At 40.4% G+C, this 11,676-nt stretch overlaps 2 protein-coding genes across 3 annotated transcripts in view; one reads left to right on the top strand and one right to left on the bottom strand.

Moving 5' to 3' along the window:
- Positions 1–264: 264 nt before the first annotated feature.
- On the bottom strand, positions 265–6,973 carry LOC108234711 (CBY1-interacting BAR domain-containing protein 2). Of its 2 annotated transcripts, XM_017414098.3 has the most exons (9): positions 6,519–6,973; positions 6,162–6,399; positions 5,968–6,036; positions 4,461–4,562; positions 3,849–3,854; positions 3,642–3,746; positions 3,406–3,519; positions 838–1,032; positions 265–721 (listed from the first exon to the last, which is right to left on the bottom strand). In XM_017414098.3, the coding sequence occupies exons 1-9, from the start codon at positions 6,536–6,538 to the stop codon at positions 539–541; spliced, it is 1,032 nt and encodes a 343-aa protein (XP_017269587.1). In that variant the 5' UTR covers positions 6,539–6,973; the 3' UTR covers positions 265–538. The 2 variants fall into 2 exon arrangements, with proteins under 2 accessions (XP_017269587.1, XP_017269586.1); XM_017414097.3 differs by having other exon boundaries at positions 6,162–6,973.
- A 2,363-nt stretch (positions 6,974–9,336) lies between these two features.
- frrs1b (ferric-chelate reductase 1b) overlaps positions 9,337–11,676 on the top strand; it is a 22,063-nt gene continuing 19,723 nt past the window's right edge. Inside the window, exons 1-2 of the mRNA XM_017414066.2 lie at positions 9,337–9,535; positions 9,624–9,775. Of these exons, the coding sequence (XP_017269555.1) occupies positions 9,349–9,535; positions 9,624–9,775 (339 nt within the window). The 5' untranslated portion in view covers positions 9,337–9,348. The remainder of the gene's footprint in view (positions 9,536–9,623; positions 9,776–11,676) is intronic.

Raw genomic sequence — 11,676 nt, 5'->3', positions numbered from 1 at the left:
ACATATAGGTAAGTAGCACGGCAGCGCAGTGGTTAGAGCTGTTGACTCCCAGTAAGAAGGTTGCAGGTCCCATCCTGGCCTTTCTGGGTGGAGTCTACATGTTCTACCCCGTGCAGGTAATCCGGTTTCCTCCCACAGACCAAAAACATGCATGTTAGATTAATTGGTAACTCTAAAATTGTCCCAAGGTGTGAGTGAGAGGCTCAATGGTTGTTTCTATGTGTCCCTGTGATGGACTAGAGATTTGTCCAGGGTGTCCCCTGCCTCTCAAAGTGACTGCTGGACACCAGCTCCCTGTGACCCAGAAAGTAGAAAAAGAAAATGGATGGATTTAGGTAAATGGATAATGTTAGTTTGGTTCGTTATTTTGACCTTGGCCCACCCAGAATTTGGTAGTACGCCACTCTGTAAGCTCACAGACACCTGTAAATAAATCATTTTATGTTCAACGTCAACTTGTCTTCGTGACTGTTCGAGTTCTGAAACAGATGGACCACTTTCATGTTATATCCTGCACAAGGTGGAACAGGGATGGCTTTCACTTCTGCCATCTGTACATCTGTGCATACTGAGCGGCATATGACTGCCGGCTGGTGCGTGCCCTCAGCTCTGTCTCTGCCTCAGACTCTTCTTCATCTTCTTCCTCCTCTTCCTCCTCCTGTTCCACCTTCTCCTCCTCCTCTTCCTCCATCCCTGCCTGGCGTTTTAAGTTGCTGTGAGGCTACAGAGAAAGCATGTTTAAAGTTTTGACGCTCAGAATAAAGGTGGAAATGTTCCATCCTAAGCATGCGTTCTTGTTTGTTTTTTCGTGGGGATGTTTAAGCACGCTCATCTCACCTTGTTAGCTAATTCTTCAAGCTGGCTGTGTTGTTCCCTGTGGCTTTGACCTGTCTTGGAGGTCTGCATTGAACTGAGGCCCTGGCCTTTTGAGGAGGTGAGAGGAAATCTGGAGTAATGAGTCATGAGAGGAGACGAGTTGCTGTTCAGAGGCCAGGCCTGAGAGTCAGACATTGTGATCCGACTAGAGAAGAGCTATGACACAAAGAGATAGAAACCAGCATGATCACAAGAGTAAAACTCTTAGATATGCTAACGTGACTTTAAATGGATATTGTGGCCATTTTGAAGTGTTGATCTACCCAAGGGCTATGCATGTTTAATGCTTTATCTGTTGTAAAAAGCTTTTTGACTGACTTTAGTTTAGAGAAATTAAGTTTACGTCCAACAGGACTGATAGGCTAATTGCTAGTCTGAATGCAACTAAGACCAAAAAAAGTCTCTTTCATGCCCAATTTCATAATGATTCACGCAAATTTATATTTTTTTTAATCTTCATTTATACAGGAAATACAGATGATGTCATTGAGACACAAGGTCTTATTCTCAGGTAAACATACAAAAATATAGTCACAGCCAAACAGGCAACACAGTGCATACTACAAATAAATACAGGTATCACATAAAACAGGGAAGAATACTAAAAACAGGTGGTTTTCATTGACTGGAGGATACATTTAAAATCAATGAATGAAATTAAGCTGCACAGTTTTGTTGTAGCTTTTCCCAAGAAGAAGGAGCAGAGTAGGAGAATGTCTGTTTTTCCCAGTTTGGTATGTGTCAAGACTAAAAATAAAAAATGGCTGTGAGCGTGGGTTAGACACAGGTGAGAGCCAATCCAAACTGAGAGCCCCAACCAAAATGACTTCTTTGTAATGTAATTATGATAAAAGCTGAGGTATCATTAGTGGCAGAAGGAGGCTTGTGAAAGCCAACAACAGTTACAAACTGACCACCAAACAAATTAATATTTAAAGCTTTTTCAGTTCTTTGGAGCAGATTCAGTGAGCAGGACTGCTGCAAAACAGGATTTTATGCAAACTGCAATCACTCTTGATAGTTTCATCTGCTCAGATTCGGAGCATGTCGTGTGGAAACAAGCTGTGAGCTTTTTTATGTAAAATATGTAACCCAGATATGTTCTTATAATGTCTGGGTAAAGAGCTGCGTTCCCGGCGGTTTGTAAGCGTCCAGAAGGCAGATGATTTATCTAAACCACCACACAAAGTGATACAACAGGTCAACCAGTGGTAATACAAGCTTGAATCAGTGTTTTAAGGTCTTTGGGAGGGAGGGATGACTTCACTTTGAGTAGAAAATAAATAAATTTCACAACTACATCTACCTGTTTTTCCTTTTTGGAAAAGTGATCAAATATAACACCATTCCTAACAGCTGAGTAACAGTATGAAGCCAAGGGGCCAAGGGCATAAACAATGTTACTAAAAACATTACAAAACTTATGAAAAATATTACATTTTAACAAGGATTTAGTGGTATTTAGAGGCTTCAGTAGGTTAAAACTGCCTAACCAAATGGGCAGATAAACCTGGATATCATCGGCAAAGCTGTGGAAAGGGATGTCGTGTTACCCCAAAAAATGGGCCCCAAAAGCAACATATAAAGATTCAAAAGTGGAGAACCCAAAATGGACTCTTGAGGGACAAATCAGAGGAGCATTTCCCTAAATGAACAGAAAACCTCCTGTTGGTCAGATAGCCTCTAAGCCAGGATAGAACTGTGCCTTTTGATACCAACCACCCGCTGTAGCCGTGGCAGCAAGATTTTATGGTTCACAGTATCAAAGGCAACAGAGAGGTCTAAAAGTGCTAAAAGAGAAGAGCTTCCTAAAGCAACAGTACAAGAAGATCATTAAAACCTCTTAAAATGGCTGTCTGTGCTGTTCCCTTTAGCTGTTTACAGCTAAAAATGTGAATGTGATGATGGTGTAAACGTTTAAATAATAGTAATACCAATAATAGTTGAAATAATAGCCTGACAACTATGGAATTTTAATGAAGTTGTTTTCAAGATGGTGAAATCCTGTCTGTAAGTGGGTCCATTCGGGCCCTTTTGATGAGCTAGTAGCGGCTTCCCTGAGTGACCCACATTCAAAGTAGAAAACAACTCCATTCTTCTGATCTTCCATGGTTTTAACCAAACACAGTTATTTAAAGTATTTACATCACAGTTGCTTTCATATTATGGTTATTTCTTGGTTACGCTGACTAGCCATCGGCTTCATAAACTGGTTACTCTTTTTCTCCAAACTAAGGTCATTCAAAGAGCTGTCTGCAGGTAAGATAGTTATTCATAGTCTTTCTATAGAAACCCACTTCAAAATGGCAGAAATATCCATTTAAAACCCAATGTTCCATTGTTAAGCTTTTTTTTATTTGATATGAATATTTATTGGTATCTATTTCTTGTTTTTAGAGTTGTCTCCTTTATCCTGTTAACTTTGGATTTGATCAAATTAATTATGTTCTGTCCACCAGCTGTACTGAATGTGCATGTTTTTGTTTGTTTGTTTTGCTATTACCCCGCTACATTATCTGCATAATCTACCTGAAGGTCCTTTTGAGCATCCATTGCCTCCAGGTTGTAGTGCGTGTGTGTGTAGACTTCGAGGGCTTTTGCATGAAAGTGCATCTCCACCGTAATGAAGTCTAGAAAGATCTTCTGCCAAAATCAGGAGGGGAAAAAAACCCAAAACATTCTGGCTTCGAGTCAAACACCGATGATTTCCCTGCTATAGGATAAGGATGTACACATAGCAGTGTGTGTGTGTTTGTAAAACTGACTTTAATATCCTCCAGTTTCTGCCCCTGAAAGTTTACGACTGTCTCCTCCAGTCGCTTGGTGCTATGCTGAACGTTGGACGAAGCTTTCTGAGCACTCACCTCTGCCTGTCAAACAACAGAAGAAGTCATAACTGAGCTTCCATCAGCTGACTGTAAAGAGTCAGAAACGGGCTGGAATTTATGAAAGTTAAAAATGATATACATTACCTGGGACTGAAAAAAAATAGGTTCAAGGAAAAGTCATAAATTTTAAACATTTCAAAAGGTCATTTTTCCTTATGAGTTATGACAGCGATAGGTAAATTCATTTATTGGATACATAACATGTGTATCTGTCTTAACTTCCACCATTTTATGCTCAAATCCTGCTCAAGGAATACGCAGGTTGCAGTGATCAAACTAGGGCTACATGAGCACCACTTTGAGCCCCTGTTAAGCAGAAACATGACACAGGATTGTGTTCATCTTGTAATGTGAAGCTCCACGTACAGTTTAATATGTTGTACAAAAACTAAATGTGCCTGTAAAACAGACACATTAAAAGGCCATTTTTAAGTCTGACATCTAATAGAGACATTTTATGTCCACAGGGGTGTCTGGAAACATTGCTTTGTTTTGTTTCGCTTACACTGAATTAAATGATTAAAACCTCAAAACCTAAAATCAGATGACATTAAAGGAACCACCACATTAGTTTCAGACACCCCAATTTTCCACATGCTGGCCTCTTTATCAAAAATACTGTTGATACTGTCCTTTGATGGTTTTTAGGTTAGTAACACATATAATTCCTGTATGTACAGCATCAATAAAGGATACAATGGTCTGTCGATCTGCAGGGCTCCTTTGTCGGACTTTCTCTAGCTTCTGCAGCTCTTTCTGCTCCCTGTTCAGGTCGGCGCTGAATTTCTTCAGCTCAATCTGAAAGGAACATAATTCATGAGAAACAATCAGGGTTTACTGTTACTGTGTGCACCGATTAGTCAAAACAGAAAACTCCTGCTAATATGAGAACGAGCTGTGATTTCTCTTATTTATTTAGACATTAGCAGCTGATTTCCATAAAAACTCCCAAATCATGTTGCAGCGTGTGGTCCAGCCTTTGATTATTTTAGAGGTGTCAAACAGTTATCCACTTTTTCTTTTGTTGATTAAGGAGCTATTGTTGTGGCTTTACTTGTAAGTTACCGTAAATGAATGCTACATTTAAAAAAAGCTCTAAAAAATAAAATGAATAACTATATTATTATAAAAAATATTGGGTTGAAATGAATACAATGCATTGTGGCATTTCTGCTTTTAAAAGAAAAGAACAAAACTATAAAGTTCTGTACAGAACCATTACACAAAACTACTTGCTTCATTTTGAACCAATTTACTATTTTAGTTTGTACAAAACTACTCATTTTACTCATTTGTGCAAAAATGAATAAAATAAGTAGTCCACTTACCAAATAAATAAGTAATAAGTTGCACCCTAATGTCTCAAAATTAGTGAATATAAACTAAAGCAGTTTGTTGGTTAATTAGGACTTAAACGTCCTGAAATTGAAAAGCCACAGTTTTTATTTAACTGAACTGCTTCAGTAACTCGCCCTCCATTAGAGTCAGGTCTTTATTTGAATGTTTTACAAGAATAACTGTATTCTCTGCTTTTGTAGAAATTCGCCTCGAGTTTGTTAAAGAAAGAAAGAAAAAAGTTAATTTTCCGGTGGATTTGGAGCGCAGTCTGTCAGGAAGTTGCACGAACAGAGCTGGGTAATCTATGAGCGCAGCAGTGAAAATGATCATTTTAAACAGGCTTCTGGTAAAAACTTGAATCATAATGAGCTCATTCTGGTACTGAAATAATGGGAAGCTCTGTTAGCAGCACCTTTATATTATTTGATATAAGTATTGGGCAAGACACTTTGCCTGCCTTGCCTACTGGTGGTGGTCAGAGGGTTTGGTGGCGCCAGTGTGATGGCAGCCTCACTTCTGTCAGTCTGCCCCAGGGCAGCTGCGGCTACAATGTAGTTTACCACCATCAGTGTGTGGATGGGTGAATGACTGATTGTAGTGTAAAGCGCTTTGGGGTCCTCAGACTTGTTAAAGCACTATACAAGTGCAGGTCATTTACCATTTCAGTTCTAGCCCCGATGCTCTGGAACTCTCTGCTTTTCCATCTTGGTTCTGTGGCATTTCTTTTTTTTTTTTTTTATCTGTGCCTAATGGATTCCTACATCTACACTGAGCCACAAAGACAGCTCGAGAAAATGATGGTAAAGAGAAACATGATCCTGTCCTGTACTGGTGTTTTGTTTTTCCCGTGTCACAGTAAACTCACCTTTTTATTCTTGATGATGTCTCCATAGGCCTTCAGAGGAGCAACAACTCGTGTCTCCAGTCTCTCTACCTGTAAACAACAACGTGTAAAATCACAACCTCACAGCGGCCGATTCTGAAAACACAAAAAAGAAAAGGAAAAAAAAAAAAAAAGAGCATTTTAACTGAAACATTCTCGTCCAGAGTGTTCTCCACCTGAGCCTGCCTGTAGTCCTGAACCATGGCCAGATCTTCAGCCAGGTTTTTGAGGCCGACCTGAAACTCGGGGCCCTCCGTGGTGGAGAAGTCAAAGAGCTGAGCCACCAGCAGGTCGGCCTTGTCTCTGAGCTTGGCTGTTTTTCTGGTATATGAAGCCAAAATGGAGCAAATCTCACCCAGGTTCTTCTCAGCGTGTTTCAGAGTCTGCTCCATCGACTGTACCTGAGCGTCTCTTCTGAAACACAGCCAGCAGTGAAGCCATGAAAAGGACATTTTCCTGAGACGTGATCAGCTGGATGTCTGCAGCTTTCACATCTGCCTCTGTGATACAAGGACGACGTGTAAATATTGTACCTGGATGAGAGGCTGTTCATGTCCGCTGTTTTCCTGTTTCTTCTCACCTCTGCTGCTTGCCTCGGGTACCTGTGCTTGGCTACAGAGGGCTGTTGCTATGGAAATGCCAACAACATACTGTGGGCTGACTGAGGCGCAGACATTGATCTTTGCCACATGATGGCAGCAGAGAGTTATTTCCATTTATCTTTACCTTTGTGTGAGCGGTGTGTGCAGGAGTTTGTGAAGACTACTGCCAGTGCACAAAGGGAAAAAGGGAAACCATCTGTCACCAGGGCAAGTTCACACACCGAGGCTGAGACTCGTCTTCTGCAAAACATTTCCTAACCACACCCGTCCAGTGGAGGTTCCTGAGCAGAATGGCAGTGAATGCCACAAACAATTCACGTCCTCCAAGTCCAAAAGGAAAGTATTATAATCGACTGACTTTAAACAACGCAACACGTTGTACACTTCCATCAAATCACTCCTAATTCTTCTGTTTTCTTGTCTACCCATAGTTCTTTCAGTTTCATTCATATGACCTGTTCCAGTACTTTGTTGCTCTTTTCTGAACTTTCTTTAACAATTGTTTATCTCTCTCCAAACTAAGGTGACCAGACTTGTACAAAACTTTCAAGAAGAGGTTTAAAATAACTTTTATACAATATTAAAAAGGAATCTTTTGGAATCTGAGTAAAAGTTTATTAATCAGAACTAGTACAGTACATTACTTGCCATAGCAATATACTTAGACAATTGTAATCTGTCACTTACTAATGTATCCAAATCTTTCTCTTCACTCTGTCTCTAGTGCAGTTCCGTTCATGTAATAATCATAACAAGGATTTTTATACATACAATACTTTATATTTGATTTTATTAAGACCTTAGTCTGAACAGGATGATAAATGACTGATGCCATCTTGTAATCCTTGATGGTCAACCAAAGGCAAGACTGGATGGTACAAGCTTCCATGTCCTAAAAAGAGAGGAATAACACCACATTTTAATCACACAAGCCTCTCAGCACAGTCCGCTGACTGCAAAGTGACCACGTGAGCAGCTTGTTCCTGTGTTCTGATGCTCCTGATGAGCTCAGCAGAAGTACGTGCAGGAGAGCCTAGACCCTACAGGCTACAGAGGGAGAGAAGAGCCCCATTCAAAGGGAACGAACATCTAAGAAATGTAAAGTAAGTCATTTACTTACACAAGGATTTCAAGGGGAACAGTGGAGCGCTGGTCTGTGTCGTCACCTCACAGCAGTTTCTTCTCACAGTCCAAAAACATCCATGTTAGGTTAACTGGACATTCCTTATAACCTGTATGTGTGTGCATATCTGTTTTTTCATTGGCCCTGTGGTGGACTGGTTACCTGTAACAGGTGTGCCCCACCTTTCACCCTCTGATCACTGCTGATAAGATCCCCCCCAACTCTGAACAGGAAAAAATGGGCAGGCAAAGGTTCGTTTTTTGCGATTTTACCTAGACATTAGTTTTGAACTTCACATACAAAACTTGATCAAAAATCGAAAAAAATTTCAGAACTGTGAGGCTTTGGTCTAATCAGTGTACGGAGAGCAGAGCAAGCTTTTAGTTCTTGCTTTCTTGTTTCTCTGAGCAGAACGTTTTTTATTTGCTGAACTTTAACCTTAATCTAAACGCAATGATGCACTGCTTAAAAATCTTCTCCTTTTAATACATTAGTTTTTTTTATTTTACAAGTCCTCAGGTTTTTCATGAAAGGGGGGCTTTTTTGTTTACAACGAGGCATATCTGCACGGAGCATGTCTGTGACGCAGGCAAGTAAAAGACGAGGCCAACAGAAAAGACAGAACAAACCCAAGGCTGGACAGTCCTGATCGTGAAAGACCCCCAGAAAGGGACAATCCTATCCAACTACCGGCCAATCACCTACCTCTGTACAACATGGAAGCTCCATCATAGTTGCTAAGATGAATAGACACATGGGTCAATACCTGAGAGAGGCACAGAAGGGAATTGGCACCAAGCACCAGCAACTTGTTGAAACTGTAAGACCAGACACACAAACTTGTGCACTGTTTGTATTGTGGACTCATGACCATAGGTGACTACCTTTCAGCTCAGCTTCTTCTTCACCTCAACAAACTGGATCAACCCCTTTATTACTGCGGACGAAGCTCGAGTCAGTCAATCTCCTGCTCTGTCCTGGCATTACTAGTAAACAAGTCACCCAGCTGGTTAAATGTCTCTGCTTAAGGTGAACATCTCAGCTGGAAAGACTGATTACATCTTGGAAATAAATACCTGTATTGGCTCTCTTGTGTGAGCCTCTGAGCAGGGCTGTCAGTTCCATTTTAATTACAAATAAAGCCGTTGTCTTTATTTCATTCAGGCTAATAAAACATGAAACCACATTGTTTTAAGGCGGATGACAATGTGTCATCCTCTGAACGTCTTTACACTGCTGTCTGGGAGATTAAATTAGCCGGTGAGTCAGCTGCACATTGGAGCTTCACGCTGATTTACTCCTCTGACTTTTTTTTTTTTAATGTGTAGAGCAACATTATTTTTAAGCACTCCCAAGCGGTGCCAAAAGGGCATATGGTCGGAACTGACAGCCTTTGTTACTCTTTTTTTATTACACTTTATTTTGCCTAATCCTTTATTTTTGACCATTTCTTTGGATTTAATCCTAAACTAATAATTGTTGAGACCCTTCCACTTTAGGATTGCAACACTGAAAGGTGAGAAAAGAGACGACCGAACAGGAACCATGTTTAGTTTTTGTTTTAAAAATGTGGAGAGACAGTTTCATGTCTTTCTTTCCTTTGTGTGTGTTTTACGACAGGCAGTGCTGTGAGCAGGCATGCTGCTGCTGCTGCTGCTGGCGTTGACAGGCTTTGTCGTCACAGTTTCAGGATACAGTCGCGGGCAGGTGGGTGTCTCCTGCAGAGACTTGGTGCCCCAGCATGGCTACGAGCCCAGCCAAGATTCTCCTCCATACAGCCTCACTGTGGACAGATCCACATTCAGTCCAGGAGACCAGATCACAGGCAGGTCCCCCAAAGTGCCGTTTTATTATCAACAGACTCATCTTCTCGCCTTTTAGCTGACAAATTTTTTTTTTAAATTTATTTACAGTGTCTTTAACAGTTGCCTCCTCCAGCTCAATCTATTTCAAAGGTTTTCTGATAGAAGCTCGGGATGCTTCTTCATTAAACTCCCCAGCTGTAGGATTCTTTAACCTGACTGAAACAAATGAGGCTCAAGTTCTAAAGTGTGGCCAAAATCAGGTAAAATCTAACTATTTTTTTTCCCTTGAAATGCCCATTTTTAATAATGATGCTGCGCTGATTGTGAGTTGCCTCTGTCATTTCAAAGCATGTTTCATCTGGAGCACAAAGGTTGTTTTGATTGATTCCGATTGATGCTGTCCAGCCTACATCTCACTGCCAGTGTCGGTGGTGACAAATGTTTCAAAATGTTCACAGGGATTCTCAACTTCCCTGCATGAGTCTCGGGGCCTTGTTCTGGGCTCACTCGAATTTTAAATGTTCAGAAATTCTGCTGAGCACATTGTAGCTAGCATTAGCAAAATATCTCATGAACCACTGCACGGATGCTAATGAAACTTTCAGCAAGTAAATATTGGATGAAGATCTACAACATGTTAACTTTTGGAGTCAGTCCCATTCAAAATGTCCGCCACAGCTAAGCAACCTTGGGAAATTCAAAAATGTCTATAACTCAAACAATTTTAGAGATATTACGCAAAACTTGGGTGTGGTAGTAGCTGAGGGTAATTTTCAACACATACTCCAAGCTGTGTGATATTTATTTTTAAAACATTGCCATCAACTACTGACATCAATTATGTTTGATGCAAAATATTTCATAAACCACAGGATGCGTTTTCATGAAACTTTCAGCAAGTAATCTTTGGATGGACATCCACAGCTGATTAACTTTTGAAGTCAACTCTATTTAAGATGGCTGCCACAGCAAACTGACATTAGCCAACACATAAAGGGCTTAAACTCTGTCAGTGGTAAATTTATTAAGATAAAATTTGGTGTGGTAGTAGCTGAAAGCTATCCTCAACACATTCTTTGAGCACTAACTCACCTTGCGAGATCTCACAATATCAGGCTGAAGAGTGTTTCACCAAAATGTCCTCCCTCAGAGTGAGATGATTTTAGTTTAAAACTCTGGCATGAAGGGTTGCAGGTGATACGCATTCCTTCTAGGAACAGTAGGTCTGAAAAGTGGTTAAGAAATGCCATGGGAAATGTGATTCATCCCAGACACACTGAACTGTTTTTTCATGCAGTTTTAATGAGTCTCTCTTGACTTCATCCGTTCACTGAGGAAACATTTGTGCTGAACAGTCAAATTTTCAACCTGCAGTCTGCTGTTCTCCAATGTAAAACAAATGCAAACTGCTAACACTTTCGGAACCTGATGGGCTTGTTTGTGCCAGAATATAACAGGAGCTATTTGCTTTGGGAGTATGATAGAGACAGAGCAGCTGCATTTGAAAAGCAAAACAAGCAGGTGATAAATAGCAGTATAGGTACTAGGTAGGTAGGTAGGTAGGTACATTTATTTATATAGCACTTTTCAGCACAAGGCGACTCAAAGTGCTTTACAACACAAGAACAAAATTACAGACAGAGTTACAAAACATGTACAAGACAATGATAACTAATTGTAAAGTAACTAAGCTAAGTGTACAGGAAGGCTAAATAAGATAAGCTACACTAAACAGATCTAACCATGACTAAATGTACAGAACTAAACTAAGCTAAAACTAAAACTAACGGTACCAAACTATCTAAAAGTACCCCAGGCCCGCTATACAGCCGAAGTAAAACCAGACATATCTAAGCAGTCAAAAATAGTAGCTAAACTAAACAGATCTAAACATGACTAAATGTACAGAACTAAACTAAGTGTACAGGAAGATAAAGCTAAACTAAACAGTACCGAATTTCTAAATGGTACCAGGGCTAATTAAAACAGCCGATGTAGTAATTACTAAGATAGAGAGAGAGGGAAGGAGGAGGGGGGGAGTGAGAGAGATGACAGAAACAGCGGAAAGTGTGCGTATGTGTGTATATTTGTGTGTAGAGGCAGTGAGAAGACGGTGTTGTGTGTGTGTGTGTGTGTGTGTGTGTTTGCAGATAGGTCCATG

The sequence above is a fragment of the Kryptolebias marmoratus genome, linkage group LG21, assembly GCF_001649575.2.
Source record: "Kryptolebias marmoratus isolate JLee-2015 linkage group LG21, ASM164957v2, whole genome shotgun sequence".
Lineage (NCBI taxonomy): Eukaryota > Metazoa > Chordata > Actinopteri > Cyprinodontiformes > Rivulidae > Kryptolebias > Kryptolebias marmoratus.
Note: the sequence above shows the minus strand (reverse complement) of the source record. Positions and strands in the feature narration are given on the sequence as shown.

Bases quoted from the DNA above. Each gene is read 5' to 3' on its own strand.
- LOC108234711 (XM_017414097.3), bottom strand. From the start codon at position 6,437: ATGTCCTTTTCATGGCTTCACTGCTGGCTGTGTTTCAGAAGAGACGCT. The intron at 4,563-5,967 runs GTGAGTTTACTG...TGTTCCTTTCAG, and splicing joins ACATCATCAAGAATAAAAAG to ATTGAGCTGAAGAAATTCAG. The intron at 3,520-3,641 runs GTCAGTTTTACA...TGATTTTGGCAG, and splicing joins AGAAACTGGAGGATATTAAA to AAGATCTTTCTAGACTTCAT.